Source organism: Pollicipes pollicipes, unplaced genomic scaffold (assembly GCF_011947565.3).
Source record: "Pollicipes pollicipes isolate AB1234 unplaced genomic scaffold, Ppol_2.1 Scaffold_6686;HRSCAF=7923_pilon_pilon_pilon, whole genome shotgun sequence".
Taxonomy (NCBI): Eukaryota; Metazoa; Arthropoda; class Thecostraca; order Pollicipedomorpha; family Pollicipedidae; genus Pollicipes; species Pollicipes pollicipes.
In genome coordinates, this window is record NW_023596921.1 from 18528732 (window position 1) to 18545877 (window position 17146).

A 17146-nucleotide genomic window follows, 5' to 3' on the forward strand; every position below is an offset into this window, starting at 1 on the left:
GCCCCCCCCCCCCCCCTCCTTACACACATACTCGGAGACCGTTGAATAATTCAGCGAAGCTATCGCCAGGCGGCTCCAGTGGCTCCAGGCGCCACGTGGTGTATACATTCGTGCGTGCATGGTCATACCAAGTCGTCCATGCAGTGTACAATCCATGATGACGATGCTTGGTGATAAGGGACAGGTCAACTCGATGCCATTTTACGCCCATCAGACGTGTTCAATCCGCAGTTTTGATTTGGTGCATACAGGCCCAAGAGCAAACCATATCTTACGCCGGCGATAGGAAGAAGGGGAGCTCAAGCTGCCCTTTTTGCTCTATTTTTGTTCTTGTGTGCTTATATTGTTCCTGATGTCGAAAAGGTGGGTGTGAATAGGGTCATTTGTGGTTAAAACAAGACCTCACTGCGTCTTCCATCTTCATCTTTGGGGCATTGTTTCAGGTGTACTGTTGTCCTTAAAGGCAAGGCTTTTACATCAGGTATCCGATTTTCTTCTCAACTTGTTGGAGCGAATAACAAAAAGACAACAGCAGTGGTGTTCTTAATGACGCCCTTGATCTCGAGAGGAGATGTGCTCTGTCCATTTGCAGAAAATAGGGGCTCCAAAATGTGCCCAAATGTCTGCAGCAAATGCAAATGTATTTGCAGCCGCCTACCGATGATAATGCATCCTGTCGCTCTGCCGTACTTGGCGTGAGTCCCTACATATCTTCTCCATACCATGTGGGTCGCTTTCAAACTTGTCCATCGTTTGTTTACGAATGCATCACGAAACTGCACTCGATGCACGCTATGACCTATTGTGGAAAAGGGGAGAGCAAGAGAGATGCATGACGTCCTGTAACCGATTCGGAAAGCTATGCCACCGGACGGCATTCGGACGTGCAGGCTGGCAGCACTGCTTGTCACGTCTTGACTCAGGCGTCACATCCAAGGACACTGACGCAGATAAAAACTGTGACGGGTGCTGTGCAAGCCAGCCGTTATAGAGAGAGACCGTCTGCACGTACCGGTATCCCGTCCGTCCGAGGAAGAAATACACCAGTCAAGGACGTTCTGAAGAACTGACCTCCTTCTGCCAGTTGAGCACGAGAGGAAAGCGCCGGTTTTGCCCCGGAAGCGTGCCGTGTGTTCGGTTTTGTGGCTGCTCTGCCACGTGGCTGTAGTTTGTCAGCATGGAAATGCACCCTAACTCTCGCCGCCTCGTAGCCCAATTGTTTTCCGTCAGTGTGCATCATGCTCAGTCCATTCAGCCACAATGCATGAGTGGGGTGATTGTTTCCTGTGCGTGAAACTGTTCGCACCGGTCGAATTACGCGGCAAGACATGCTCTGAAAGAAGCTACGTCGCTCATTTGATGTATGCTAAGAAATGGGCTTGCTTGCGGCACAAAAGGCATTTGCTTGAGAAAATCTTGAAGCTCCCGGGGTGCGTCTTTTTGGTAACCACGTGGTCCTTGCGCACTGAAGTTAACCGGAAACTTCGATGTCTATCAGCGCAGTCTGATACCATCAGATACCGCTACAGACACTCGTGTGACAGCATATAGCAACCTTCCTAAGACAAGAGCGAAAGAGCTCCGCCGTGGACCGCCTGATGTGATGACACCTCACAGACATCCGTATTTCCTCGGCCGCTGTGCATTCCTCCACGGATGTCATCAGCGCCGCCTGCGACTGCCGCCTTCTCGCCGTTGCCACAGCCCCGCCTAGGACGGCCGCGGGCCGCCAGCACCCGCGCTCGGGCCCCGCCGCCGGTGAAAGTGTGCACCGGGTACAGGTTCGATGCCAGCGGTCAACAAGGTCGCCCTGCGTCCGGTCGGCGCAACCACTTTCGGCGGCCGGCAGCGGGCAGCCGGCCCGACCGGTCAGGCCCGGCGGGCCGACGCCGGGCCGTGCCAGGCCCGGCCAGGCTGGGCGGGCCAGGCTGAGCTGCGCTGGTCTGAGAAGGGGCGGCGCTCGCCCCAGGCTTTGGGCAGAAGTTGCGGCATCGCGGTCACATCCTTCTCTGGCAGGGAGGACGAGCCCTTGGATCGCGCGTTCCGTCATCTCTCGCCGTCCCCGGTGCGCTAGATTGGTTCGCTTTCGCTCATCCGGTCCACGACTGAGCCGCGCCCCTGTCGGGGTGTCCATCCATCCATCCTCGCTGTCGCCTCTCGCCTCTCTCGCTGTCCAGCTGCGCCGGCCTGGCACCCTCCTCGCCGCCAAGTGGCATTGAATCCGCTCCTCTGACGGAGGTTTCACGTGCACCAGGCGAAGCGATGCCGCCAGCGTCCTGCCCGCTGATGCCCCCCCCCCCCCCCGGCCACGGCACCGCGCCGCTGTCCGACGTCGACAGGAAAAGTAACCGCCTCTCTCCCCCGGCAGATATTCGACTACCTAAAGAAAACCGACCCGGACCAACTGGACAAACTGGTGGCCATCCCTGGCGACATCATGCAGCCGGGCTTGGGGCTCTCGGCCGCGGACCGCGCCACGCTGGAGGACGAGGTCAGTCACGTGACCGGCTCCGGCGCGCGGCCCCGCGGGCGAGCCGGGGGCGCCGGCGGTGGCGCTAAGCGGACGGGGCGGCGGCTCGGCCTGGCCGCGCTCAGCTGGGGGTGCGGAGGCGCTGGGTTCCGGGGCCTGGTGACGCCAGCGCGGCTAGGCGTGGTGACAGGCGGCCGGCGCACTGGAACAGGTGTTGTGACCGCCCGCGTCGGTGATTCACGGCAGCTGACGTAGATGAATCGACCGGTTGACTGTCAGTACGGTTCGGAATTTAGGTCATTTGGTTACCCAGACCGCTTCAGTTGCCCAATGGACGATTCATCCTCAGTGGTATGAGTGGCCGAGGCCGCTTCTATGTGAGGCCAACGTGAGTCCACGCACGCACGCATGCGCGTGTATACGTTGATGCATGATGTGCGACACGTAAGGCCGAATATGTTCAGGCCATTTCTTCGGCTCCTTGGACGTTTACATCAGAGGGAACCGTATCAACGCGACATTACACCGCGAACGATGCACGCTACACAGCGTCACGATGCGAAGGGAATACGGATATCTGTGAGGCGCCGTCACATCGAGCATCCCACGGCGGTACTTCTTCACTCATGTCTAGAAGATTGTGTGTCTAGAAGGATGTCTAGAAGGATGTATCCTGTCACGAGTATATGGAGCAGTGTCTGATGGTATAACGTACGACTAGCCGCGCCCTGGTCAGGGGCAGAAGTGCTAGGTGCAAATGTTCGCGTGAAACTCCGGATGAGCTGTGTGCACATCCCCGCACTAACCTGTGGACGGATTATTACCAAACAGCTGGTATGTGGTCTCCATTCCATGGCACGAGTCTCGACATCACCGTACACCGCACGTTTGCAGCACGCGCGGCGTGCCTTACATTCATGCAAAGCATTCATTCATTCCCCACATCCATCTATCATACGAATAAATAATGCAGCGTCTTAGCCCAGTCCAACGATGCCATCTTGCAATCTCTGTGGAGTTATTGACCCACACATTCGCATACCTTCAATTGATCGAGTGCTGTGAAGGGTTTATGTCGTGCCAGCTCGCAGGATTATGCAGTGCCCAAAGTACTTACTTGACACTAAACTTGGGGTCTGCCCATTCCTTTGTAAATGCTCTCTTTGTCCATGAGGCAGTACTTGAACTGTCTCGACAAAGGTGATTTTAACACCGCCTCGATATAGACATCAATGATCTTAAGCCCTGCAAGGAGCTTATCTTAACTTACAATAATTATAACTTCACCTTCCATCACCAGCTATAATCCTCCCATTTCAAAATCGACATAAGCGCATTAATCATAGTAAGGATGATGGTTCTGTTCAAGTGCCACATGTGAGTAAACCATTTCTTACATTAAAATCCCAAAATGTCTCTAAATACTGCGAAACCTTCATACGGCTCATTGAGATCGGACGAGCGTTGCGGATACGCTCAAGATCAGTGGGACCTGGCATGTTCTTGTGATCCTCGCCAGCTTAGCAGGTTCTTCAGTTTTGTCCTTCTTGTGAGACCGACGCACTTCCTAATGGAGGGGTCATAGCCTAAGCAGCCACCTCCTTGGATGCGCCCTTGACCCTGCTTGCCACATGTTGAAACGAGCGCCATCGCCGGCGCTTTCCACAGGTCAGCATCGTCTTCCACTCGGCGGCTACCGTCAAATTCGACGAGGTTCTCAAGGTGTCGGTCACCATGAACGTCAAAGGCACGCAGTCACTCCTCCACTTGGCCAAGAAGATGAGAAATCTGGAGGTGAGATGCCGCGTGGGTTGGCAGCGTATGGCCGTATGTGCCAATGAGTTGCATTGCGCTGTCGCGCGTGGGTTGGTGGCGAATGGCCGCATGTGCCAATGAGTTGCATCGCGCTGCCGCGCGTGGGTTAGTAGGCGTATGGCCGCATGTGCCAATGAGTTACATTGCACTGTCGCGCGTGGGTTAGTAGCGTGTGGCCGCATGTGCCAATGAGTTGCACACGCTGAAACTAAAGGTTCTTCGACCAATCTCCGAACATTTATCCGAAGATCTGTGCTTCTTTGGAGGAAGTATAGATGCATGATTTGATAATAGTGTTCATAAGACGCTGACCCTGTCCGCTCATTGGAATGAGTGCAGTGATAGAAATACTGTTGCAGGCCAGTTATTTGCATGGACAATGCGTATGTGTGGAAGTGCATTCTTTTTGACTGGTAACGCAGAATAATGAAAATATACGCGACGTCAAAAAGTGAACCGGCGAGGGAAAAGAGTAACCTACCGCATTTTAACTATCCAAGATGACGCCGTCTGCTTTCTCTTGGTCTGTGTTATCGCAGTAGGGAGCAAGCGTCTGTCGCGTCCGTCCCACCCGTCGACTGACCCCTACCCCGGGCGTTTCGCGCCTGACCTCCCGCGACCGTGTCTGTGCGCAGGCGTTCGTGCACGTGTCCACGGCCTACTGCAACTGCGACCGGTCTGTGATCGACGAGATCGTGTACCCCAGCCCCGCCGACCCCAAGCGCGTCATGGAGATGGTCGACTGGCTGGACGACGACGTGCTGGCCGACATCACGCCGAGGTGAGTGAGGCCGGCACGGTACATCACGCCGAAGCTCAGGCAGTAGTGCTGCACTCAATGGATCCAAGGCTTTGGGGGAGGGCGGGGATGAGCACGCATGTCTGTGTTGCTCCCTGTGCGTTTGCTGCGCCGCCTGGCATGGTAACTCAGACGATAATGGATATGCGAGTTTTTAAAAGAACGTTCTTTTCGTGTTCCTTTCCATTGGGTATAGGAGTTTCCTATTCGTTGAGTCAGTGTGATCTGTTCTTTTTCATAAATGGGATATCATGTCTAAGATTTATTTTGGAAGGTCGCCATCCTTAACCGATTATTATCGGCGTACTCATAATCGGCTTGTAGCAAACTCCCTTGCCAAAAGCACATGTATCCACCGATCGGAAGTGCGGCCCGGAAGTGTCGGGAACAACCATTGCTCAACCAGTGCGCAATTCTCTGAACTCCCTATTGCACTTTCCTGTATCCTTGGTGTGCGATTATCAACTCCTGCTAATCTGAGACCGCCAGAATGGGGCGCGTCCTGCAGACAGAGCCGTCGTTAAAACGTTCAAGGATCCTCCGGCTTTGGTGACAGCCTCACGAAGGCCTTTCCTGCACGTGTTGGGGGAATGCCCGTCGTTCTGTATGCAGTGCAGATTAATTCCTTGGCTGCAGCTTCCATCCTGCCCTTGGAAGGATTAGTCAGCTTTTGTCGCGGTTTTTCCATTAGATCATCAACTAACAACATTTTGGTGGCAGGGCTGCCTGGCTGAGGCTCTTGAGATCACCAGCCGGTTTGTCGCTTTCTTTAAACGGCTGCTCAAAATGACTGAACTTGCATGTTTGATGAACGGTAGCGACTAGCAGTGTAAGTAAATACGAATTATACTGATAAGGTGCCCGCACATCGAACAACAGCTAGAGTACACTTCTGTGTTTGCTGTTATCCAGTTAAAACTAGCCTTTATCTTTGTCATTACGGGATCACCTTGGCAAACGTCTTGCTGTCATCTTTTTCGCTGGCCTTCCCTGTGTGTGCACAGCGCTTAGACACAACACAACGGACACAACTGTGCTAATGTAACCGCCGTGTTTTCCCGCAGGCTGCTGGGCAACCGTCCCAACACGTACACGTACACCAAGGCTCTAGCGGAGAGCCTGCTCGTGAAGGAGAGGGAAGACCTACCGCTGGTGATCGTCCGCCCCTCTATCGGTGAGCTCCTTTCGAACCCAACCAGGTGTCCTGCGTCCGGCTGTGCGGACGGCGTGGCAGCCGATGCTCAGCTCGCCCTCCCAGGTTGAGCCCAACACTACGAATTACGCTCGTTCGTCCCGGCACTTTTGTTTCCTTTTAGAGAAGCTCAGCACGCTGTCTGTTTGAAGTGGCTTACACGGCTCTTAAACAGCTTTGGCCCACCCGTGGAGGTTTCCACCTGTTCCTGGTGCAAAAATAAGAAGACACGGCTCCTCTCTTTCTTTCTCTCTCTCTCTCTCTCTCTCTCTCTCTCTCTCTCTCTCTCTCTCTCTCTCTCTCTCTCTCTCTCTCTCTCTCTCTCTCTCTCTCTCTCTCTCTCTATCTCTCTCTCTCTCTCTCTCTCTCTCTCTCTCTCTCTCTCTCTCTCTCTCTCTCTCTCTCTCTCTCTCTCTCTCTCTCTCTCTCTCTCTCTCTCTCTCTCTCCTCTCTCTCTCTCTCTCTCTCTCTCTCTCTCTCTCTCTCTCTCTCTCTCTCTCCTCTCTCTCTCTCTCTCTCTCTCTCTCTCTCTCTCTCTCTCTCTCTCTCTCTCCTCTCTCTCTACTCTCTCTCTCTCTCTCTCTCTCTCTCTCTCTCTCTCTCTCTCTCTCTCTCCTCTCTCTCTCTCTCTCTCTCTCTCTCTCTCTCTCTCTCTCTCTCTCTCTCTCTCTCTCTCTCTCTCTCTCTCTCTCTCTCTCTCTCTCTCTCTCTCTCTCTCTCTCTCTCTCTCTCTCTCTCTCTCTCTCTCTCTCTCTCTCTCTCTCTCTCTCTCTCTCTCTCTCTCTCTCTCTCTCTCTCTCTCTCTCTCTCTCTCTCTCTCTCTCTCTCTCTCTCTCTCTCTCTCCTCTCTCTCTCTCTCTCTCTCTCTCTCTCTCTCTCTCTCTCTCTCTCTCTCTCTCTCTCTCTCTCTCTCTCTCTCTCTCTCTCTCTCTCTCTCTCTCTCTCTCTCTCTCTCTCTCTCTCTCTCTCTCTCTCTCTCTCTCTCTCTCTCTCTCTCTCTCTCTCTCTCTCTCTCTCTCTCTCTCTCTCTCTCTCTCTCTCTCTCTCTCTCTCTCTCTCTCTCTCTCTCTCTCTCTCTCTCCTCTCTCTCTCTCTCTCTCTCTCTCTCTCTCTCCTCTCTCTCTCTCTCTCTCTCTCTCTCTCTCTCTCTCTCTCTCTCTCTCTCTCTCTCTCTCTCTCTCTCTCTCTCTCTCTCTCTCTCTCTCTCTCTCTCTCTCTCTCTCTCTCTCTCTCTCTCTCTCTCCTCTCTCTCTCTCTCTCTCTCTCTCTCTCTCTCTCTCTCTCTCTCTCTCTCTCTCTCTCTCTCTCTCTCTCTCTCTCTCTCTCTCTCTCTCTCTCTCTCTCTCTCTCTCTCTCTCTCTCTCTCTCTCTCTCTCTCTCTCTCTCTCTCTCTCTCTCTCTCTCTCTCTCTCTCTCTCTCTCTCTCTCTCTCTCTCTCTCTCTCTCTCTCTCTCAGCAGCGGGGTTAGCGCGCTACCGCGTTTGGACTCGATTTCCCTCACCACAGCGATTGGTAGCTTCCGGACATTGCCAGGACACGATCAGAGATCTGTTGCTTTAACGTATGCCGCGGCCAGCTAGATACCCTTCGCTCCGGTGGGGGGTCAATTTGACCCGCTGAGATCTCGGGAACTAAGAGAGCTAGAAACACCCAGTTTACAGGGTGTGTTAACCTGTACGTAAGCTCACTTAGGTCAAAGTTTCGGGTTTCTAGATTATGACCTTCGGGTCAAAAAAGGTCAAACAAGGTCAAGTTCCATGTTGGTCTCCAAAGTGTCCCCAGAACCTAGATAACCGTTTCTAAGCAAAAAGTCACATACTCGTTCAAGGTCAGTGACCTTTTTGAGCTTTTGAAGATCAAGGTGACTAAAATCACACAAGATTGCTTTGAGTTTTGCATTTGACTAGGCGACAAAGATAACGCTAGGTAGTATGTTCCTAAAACAAAGTGCTGGTCTGGGTCATTTTAGGTCAATGACCTATTCTGACCTCTAAGAAGTCCATGGAGGATTTATGATGTGGTTCCTGCCATCAATAAATTCGAAATGAGCACCAGAAACTATCCCATACAGCAAGCCCTACAGTAACAAAACAGGGTGGTTTTGACCTTGATTTGACCTTCATACCTGACCTTAGGTCAATGTAATCTGCTCATTGAACTGTTGTGTTGCCTAACAAAGCATCTCAGAGATGTATGGTTTCGTCGAACACTTCGTTGTTGGACCAGACTAAAGGATTCCCTGGAAATTGCCTTCACCAAAACTATGACCTGACTTTAACCTGCCATAGGTCAGCGACCTTACAAGGTACATCTAAATTTGTAATACCAAACGATCTGCTATTTAATTGTCTACAGCTATGCAAAATTTGGCGCGGTGCAGTCGCCCCAAATACATCTCTGAGATGCTTTCTTAGGCACCACAAATATCAAATGAGCAAATTACGTTGACCTAAGGTCAGGTATGAATGTCAGACCAAAGTTGCAACCAACCTTATTTATTTCTCTAGGGATTGGTGTATGGGATAGTTGGTGGTGCTCACTTAGAAATTATTGGCAGCAGGAACCGCACTATGCATCTTCCGTTGACTTCTTAGAGGTCAGAAAATGTCATTGACCTAAGAGGACCCGGATCGACATTTTGTTTTATGAACATACTGCCTAGCGTAATCTTTGTCGCTTATTCAGATGCAAAACTCAGAGCAGTCTTGAATGATTTTGGTCATCATGACCTTCAAAATGTCAAAAAAGGCCACTGACCTCAAATGAGCTTTGGACCTTTGCTTAGAAACAGTCGCCTAGGTTCTGGGGGCACTTTGGAGACCAACATGGAATTTGACCTTGTCTGACCTTATTTGACCTGAAGGTCATAATCTTGGTAGCTCAAACTTTGACCAAAGTGAGTTCACGTACAGGTCAAGACACCCTATAAATTTGGTGTCTCTCGCTTACTTAGCTCCCAAGATCTCGGTGGGGTCGAATTGGCCCCCCACCCCCACCCGGGCGAAGGGTATCTTGCCGGCCGCCCTGGCGCGTGTTAACAACGGCATGGTATCTGCATCGTTCCTATATCAGATTCGTTTCGTTTATCCTTTTCATGCAACCAAATTTGTTTGATAATAAGGCTTGTCATAAAAGAATGTCACGGAACGTGAATCATTGTCACTGAGATTCTCAAAAACCAGCACCATACCTTTGACACTGCACGCAACTCCTCCACCATTACGGTGATCCATATAGCGTTTCAAGCAAAAGAGTTAAACATGCTAGTCATTTTCAAAAGCTGAAGATTACTTCATGCTCGCTTTTCTGAGTCCAGCACCAGCGCTCGTCACAGTTACTGAACAATCGAAGCTTCTTTTATTTTTACTAACTCGCACCCGGGTCTCCGGTTGAATATCAAACGCTCCGGTGGGGGAGCGGGGAATTTGACCGCCTGAGATATAGCAATCTGAGGGGATGGATGCACCAGATTCATAGCGCGTGTTGACCTGTATGTGTACTCGCTTGTGTTGAAATTTAAGGCTCCTTAGTTATGAACGTCGGGTCAAATAAGATCAAGCAAGGCCATACTCAAGCATTGGCATTCAAAGCGCCGCAGGACCTTCTCACGCAACCGCCTTGAACTTAGATACCTATTTAATGCGAAGGGTGACTGATAGTCATATTAGGTCAATGACCTTTTTGACTTCTAAAAGGTCTTGGTGACCAAAATCATACGATATCATTATAACATTTGCATTTGACTAAGCGTAAAAGGCTACCAGACGGTATGTCTTTAAAAATAAACTGTTGGCCGGGGTAATTTTAGGTCAGTGACGTCCTCTGACCCTTAAGAAGTCCATCAAAGATAACATGCGTGGTCCCTGCTATAAGAATATTGGATATCAACATAAGAAACTACCCCTTAAAGCAAGCCTGCCAGTCACAAAGCAGGCTACTCGGTCTGACCCTCATACCTGCCATAAGGTCAACTGAGTTTATTGTCATTCTAAATTCTGTTGTCTAATTTTCTTGGAAACTATATCAGAGATGTGTGGCTTCGTCTTACACTTGGGGTCATCATCATCATAGTGACCGATTCCTCAGAGGTTGCCTTGCTGACAGACACGGCCTGAGTTTGACCTACCTTCGATCAGTGACTTTACAAGGTACATCCCAATTTTCTATGCCAGAATTTTCGGTACACATTGTGTACAGGTATGCAAAGCTTGGCGCGGCGTAGTTGCGTCATTCGGAAGTTATGTTGGAAAAACCTCGCCGCATTGACGCCCAGCGAAGCGCATGTTAAAGGAACGCAACGCACGTGGTCGCGCACCCTGTAATGGAGCGCCCGCGGCTACTCAGGAGCCATGGCGCGACCGGGGTTCGAACCCGAGCCCCAAGCGGGGGAGCCTAAAGCGCTAGCCACACGGCTATTACATCCCCGGACAGGCATCTCACTGAATGGTCTGTGCATCGGCCGACGGGGTCCGTCGCAAGCCGGCACCACAGCAGCCGCGACACCTGCGACACCATGCAGATCTCCGTGCAAGACGCGCCGCCGTGTCACAAAGCGGCCTGACTAGCAGGCACACGCGCACACACGAACACCGAAGACGCAAGCGGACCTGCCGCTGGCGTTGGCCCCGATGCACCAGCTTCCAACTCGCCCTAGTTGCTGTCGGTGACTCGTACCGCTCAGCGTGACGCAAAGCTGTGCCTCCGTAGACTTTATTGATGCCTTCGCCCGACACGACCTTCAGGCCGGTGTGCTCTGCAACATCTCGGTTGACAAGCCTGGCGTTCCGTGCAGGCGCGGCTTTCGCCATTTGACCGAGGCGAAAGTAGTTGTTTTGCTTACTGCGGCACGACCACGCCCTTCGTTTGGGAAAACGTCACGCCAGAAACCCGTCCACAAGCCACCCGACTAAAGCCCGTCCCGGTTGACGCGCCCTTAAAACTCAATGATTAACTGACCGACTACAGCCCGTCCGCTCAGGAATTCGCAGGTGGACTTGCAGCGTCCGGACATGTTGTTGGGAAGGCTAGATGTGTGTCTGTTGCGATGTAACAATGCTAAGCGCAAGCAGCTTGCCTGCCATGTATGGAGTTTGCTCGGCCAGGACGAGCCATCCGCCCTTCTCATGGGCTTGCTCTAGTCCGCCCGCCAGTGGGGTCCTACCGGCAGGCGGAGAGGTCCGGACTGCATGTTCCAGGGTAAGCAGCACGTGACATGGCAGCATCCAGACGGTGGGGTCCGAAGTACTTAAGCATCGCAGCTAGCAACGGAAGGGCTCTTGCCCACGGAAAAACTGGAGCAGCAACGTCATTCTCATGGAGTGAATGAGGCCGCGTTTTTTATATGTTGCCTGCACCTGACTGCAGTATATATGTCGTGGTGCCGTCAGCCGGAGTACTAGTTGCATTAGTGCATTGTATTAATTGTGTATTTGTATGTGTCTTATTGCACTTGTACATACCTCCGATTTTGTTTCCTTAGCTCTTCACAATAGCCCTTTGTCGCAATCAATTACTTGCGTGATTTTATAGTCATGGCTAAGTAATGCTGCAGCACTATATGTACAAAATATAAGAAACATGACAAACAATATTGTCCTTGATATTTGTCGTTATCTTTACAAACTACCCCGATATGTTAAACTTGGTTTGCTCCATCGTCGAATGTTGGTGTGATGGCGATAAGGGAGCTGTTGCTGACAGCCAGACAAGGCCCAAGACCGGAATACGCCCTGTTGCAGTTATCTCCATGACAAAATGGGTTGAGACGGGCATGCAGGATCTGCTATCTACCGGGTGGCGGGTCCCGCTGTTACGCGGGCCGGCCGGCCAGACGTCTGCAGCGCGCCGCCGCCGCCCAGTGAAAGCGTCCACGCAGCGGCGGGGCGGTGGGGCGCCCCCGTGCCGGGACAGGGGCCGCGGACGGGGCCGGTTTCACGGATAGCGGCGGCCAGTCTAATGAGGCGCCCGACGCGGCAGTGCCGCCCGGCCGAGCAGGACGAAGGGGCATGCCGGGGCCCTGCTGGGAGAAACGCGTCCCACGCGCCTCGTCCGACAGCATTCGTCCGGGGGCCGGCCGCATGGCCGCGCGTGCCCACGCGTGCTGACGCGAGCCGTCCAGGCGTGTCGACGGCCGCGTGCTTCACGTCTAGTACCATCTACAACCTACTGATGGCTTACTAGCTGCTGAGCTTATACCTCAAACACGTGTGAATGCAAATAGCGAATTCTACAGCTGTTAAGGGAAAGTTACCATGTTCTGTTACTCCACGGTTGCCATTAAGCTTGGAAAGCCGGCGTTTTGGCGCATAGCCGGATTTTTTATCAGATACGTTGCGGCTCTATCTTGCTGTGCTACCCACGGAACCCACATTATGCGTGATGCAGTTCAACATGATACCAAAATAATGTAGGGATAACTAAGTTACTTAACACACTGCTCTTCAGAGACTTGTTCATGTGCCATCTATGTAAGTGGAAGGAATGCCATGGGTTTGTGCGGTGAGCTAGCTTGTCCGGCACCTTGCATCATGCTTCCGCAGATATGTTGGTCAAGGCTGATGCAGATCGCTACGTCACATCAAATTATCCTCTGAGCCGATGAATCACCACTCAGGTGTGGCAATTCCAACGCGTATTCTTTCCGCTTTTGATAGGTATGTTAGGTGGCTCCTGACAGTGGCACGAATTAGCGTAAGTTGCACCAGCCTTCGCAACCGTTGGAGGGCATCAGATGATAGCAGTATGGATGAGTGGTACCCAGATGATTTAATTCTTTGATGCTCTGCCATCGGATACGATCGGAACCACACCCATTTGAAGGCTCCAGCATGCACATGGAGCATCTGCAGCTGGATCGGAACTGCAGTAACGACACGCCATAAATGTCAAGCCTGCGGTTCCCAATCTGTGAAAAGTCTGCTGAATAACTTCACGCCACGTGTTAGACTCGTAAGGTGCTTCTCTCAGCACCGCAGTCGCCAACCGTGCCTCTTTCCACTGTTCACGAACTAGAAATGCTCGCTGTCGGCGGCCTTGCACCGAGGGATCGAGACATTGCCGTCGGCTGTGGCATTGCAATGCTGACCACAGTGTCTTACCTACATTGTTGAAGTGCTCCCAGTGATCTCTGAGGAGTGTCGCACGCAACGCAATTGCTAGTCATGATGACTTGGATCATGCCAGACCAGTAGCTGGCCAGCATGAAATCTCTCACGGCGTGCCAGCAGAAATGGTGTGCTGCACGTAAGCTACTAAGCCGCACTTATGGAACCCAGCGGAGAAATCCAGCACAAAAACATCCCCGTGACTCTAAGCTGTGTCCGTCACATGGATTGCTGCAGATGACAGGCAAGGAGTTTGCTGGAGAACCCGTCAAAACTTTCGAACGAGTCGTGAAAGCCACTTGTTGGATCATCGTGTGTCGGTCCCCATATGACCACTAAGATCCCATCCCATCTGTGCAGGGACTCAACAAGCCGGACATGCCAGCAGCGGTTGATGCTAGGCTAGATCTGAGTGTTACCGTAGTTGTTTTTTTCCAGTCGCGGGGACCAAGTAGTTACCTGGTGTCCGTCTGACTTCTGAAGTGTGTATATACAAATCGGCATGCAATTTGAGGGTTGTGGCACGCAATATATATATAATCTATATATATAGCTATATATATATGTATATATATATGCATGTATGTATATGCATATGTGTGTATGTATTTATGTACATGCACATCACTGAATTTGCTCCTGTATTTGTGCTAATTGTTTAACGCTATCTGAAATTACCGTTTTAGCAGGAATACGCAGCCAATCAGCATTTTTTTCGCCTTCAGCTTCCTTTAACCACTACTTTTACACGTTGCTGATGCCAGAAATTCTAACCTTAGTTCAGGGCAGCATTTTTGAAATCGTATATCTATATTGCTTCAAGTTCATCACCTTTACATGTCTTCAAATGATGCTGGTCTTCACATCTCCCGCTTCCGGAGTCTGGCAACTGCGTCTCCAGCTCACCTGCCATGCCCTCTGACAGACCCGAAGGCCCGACCCCTGACCGCACCCCTTGCCTCAGTGACCTGCGCCTGGAAGGAGCCGATCCCCGGCTGGGTGGACAACTTCAACGGGCCGACCGGCATGATCGCCGGCGCCGGCAAGGGCCTGATGCGCACGCTGCTCTGCCACGAGGACCTGGTGGCCGACGTCATCCCTGTGGACGTGCCCATCAACCTGATGATCACGGCCGCCTGGCACACGGCCGTGCATAGGTGAGCTGAGTCGAGCGAGGCAGACCTGATGATCACGGCCGCCTGGCACACGGCCGTGCTCAGGTGAGCTGAGTTGAGCAAGACGGCCGTGCACAGGTGAGATGAGCCGAACAAGGCAGACCTGATGATCACGGCCGCCTGGCACACGGCCTTGCACAGGTGAGCCGAGCCAAGCGAGGCAGACCTGATGATCACGGCCGCCTGGCACACGGCCTTGCTCAGGTGAGCTGAGCCGAGCGAGGCAGACCTGATGATCACGGCCGCCTGGCACACGGCCGTGCTACGGTGAGCTGAGCCGAACGAGGCAGACCTGATGATCACGGTCGCCTGGCGCGCGGCCGTGCTCAGATGAGCCGAGCTGAGCGAGACAGCCGTGCTCAGGTGAGCCGAGCTGAACCAGGCAGACCTGGATAGCTCACCGGACAGATGGAGAAGCGTGAGAGCTGTCTAGGTCCCGGCCTCGCCGGCCCGCAGTCGGCCAAACCCAGCCCAACTATTTGCCAAATATGACACATTGCGCCTGAGTTAGCGTTGTTAGACATTAGACCTCACTAAACTACTTACCGGTCGCGTAGCTGCATCAGCTGCGAGACTGTGTAGGCTCCGATTAACGTGATCATCGTTGTCCCCGGTCCTCCTCGGCACCAGGTGCGGACTAATCTCAAGGGGAGGGGAGACGACTGTGGTCCCCGCCACTCTTAGGACCGATATGGAAGTGACTTTCCTGCCGGCCAGCGCTGATCTCCTGGGCAGGACACCGCACTGTAATCTGCATGACGTGATGCCACTGGCTGCACGTGGCTGCTTGCGGGTGAGCCTTCCGTGTGGAGAAGAGCCCCCGCTCGTAACGCATCGTCAGTCAACAGTCCCAGCAAGGCAACGAGGAAGCACATCCTCCTGTCGGTGGGGATGAAAACATTGCCTCTCATTAGCTCTACGGCGTCACGTGAAGTCAACGAAATGTAATCACGTGGAATCAACGTTACTTGTTTGTATATTTCTCCACTGCCGTCAGGCTGCGCCGCGGGCGCACGCATGGCAGCGCGGGTTAATGCCGGCTTTGTCCCGTGCGTGCGCGGGCAGGCCTCGACGCACTGGGTTGCACCAACAACGGTGAAATTGTATTACACAACCGGATGCTGCCAACCCCTCACGCGCAAGACAGCGGGCCATTAGGGCTTCAAAGCTCAGCGCGTCATGGTACACGTTGAAACATCTGACTTATTACAACACGTGCGTAACCAATCTCTTTACACCACCAAACCTACTGCGGAGCATCTGTGCATTCGCCGAGAACAGCTGCGCGTCCACTTTAGTATGAAAGTCGGTTTTGTGTCGCACGTTTATGTAGGGTTTCTGACCACTTTTCAACACAACATAAAGTCATGAGAATGATGCCAAAGAGCGTTCGGTGGTCGATTTCATTTGCTGTTCGCGTAGCTGTAACACCCCCGCTGAACTCTGAAATAGCCGTGCGGATTATCAAAATAGCATAGTGTAATACAAAGACGATGACGTGTTAGCTCTTGCCAATCGCCTTGTGTGTAGTTCACTCCCGGCTGTCTCCATGTCTTATCACGCGTTCTTTGCTCGGGTACCGCCGACTTGACTTCGTGTTTGAAGTAACTTACCCTATTTTAGGGGTATGCAGTCGAGCTTCGAGTCGATTTGACTCAATAGAAAAGTTATATTATCGTGCTGTGCGAATGGTTCTAAAAAATTATGAATCCAACCAGTCGGTCTGCTGGCTTTTGCCTTGTTACGTAATGGCTATGACAGCTCCCCTTGTGTTCCTGAACTAGTAAAAGTCTTATGCGCATGATACGCCTGTACCGAGGTCTCCATTACATCGTTCTAATGCCAAGATTTCAAAAGCAGCCAGCCTCTATCTAAGTAAGATCGACTCCGCCCCCGTGCTGCCTGAGCCACGTCACTCAAGTACAGTGTCCTTCGAAGTCATGCCCATCGTCATCGATCGACATCACCACCCGCAGCTTACGGGATGTACGGCCACACTTGGCCACCGCGCGTGTCACCAGAGACTCCAAGCCTTCGCCCGCTCGCGCCTGGGGAGGCGGGCCGCGCGGGGGCGGTCAGCGTGTAGGGACGCTCACCCCTCCTCGCCGCTCGTGTGTTCGCAGCCCGCGCCAGCCCATCGTTTACAACTGCGCGTCGGGGACGATTCAGCCGATCCGATGGCGCGAGGTGCGCGACTGGGGGCGTGGGGAGTGCGCCAGAACCCCATGTGCAACGTGCTCTGGTACCGGGCGGCAGTTTCACCAGCGCCCCATCTCCAACAAGTTCTGGGGTGGTCGTGTGCCACTTCATCCGGCCTTACATCCTCGACGCAGTCATCATGATGATGGGCAAGAAGCCGCTGTAAGTACTGCTCGGACGAAATGCGCGATCCACAGCGGGATGTGGGGCGGTTGAGAGGGAAAGTGCATTCGGCGCTCGCGGTTGTGTTTTGTGTCGATGTCAGAAAAGCCACTTTGAATTAAGAGCGTCATTGACGATTGAAAGCTGCTGCGCCACCCCTAGAGCCGGGATGTCCGGCATCGCGGATCAGGTTGTGCTAACTCATGCTCCACCCTGTCCGTGTGGCCTGTG

General features: G+C 52.7%; 1 protein-coding gene across 1 annotated transcript in view; it reads left to right on the forward strand.

Annotated features, from left to right (window-relative positions):
* LOC119107996 (putative fatty acyl-CoA reductase CG5065) overlaps positions 1-17146 on the forward strand; it is a 68123-nt gene that overhangs the window by 36309 nt on the left and 14668 nt on the right. The window contains exons 2-7 of the mRNA XM_037231582.1: positions 2369-2491; positions 4139-4264; positions 4921-5066; positions 6149-6258; positions 14344-14536; positions 16678-16757. Coding sequence (XP_037087477.1) covers positions 2369-2491; positions 4139-4264; positions 4921-5066; positions 6149-6258; positions 14344-14536; positions 16678-16757 — 778 coding nt within the window. The remainder of the gene's footprint in view (positions 1-2368; positions 2492-4138; positions 4265-4920; positions 5067-6148; positions 6259-14343; positions 14537-16677; positions 16758-17146) is intronic.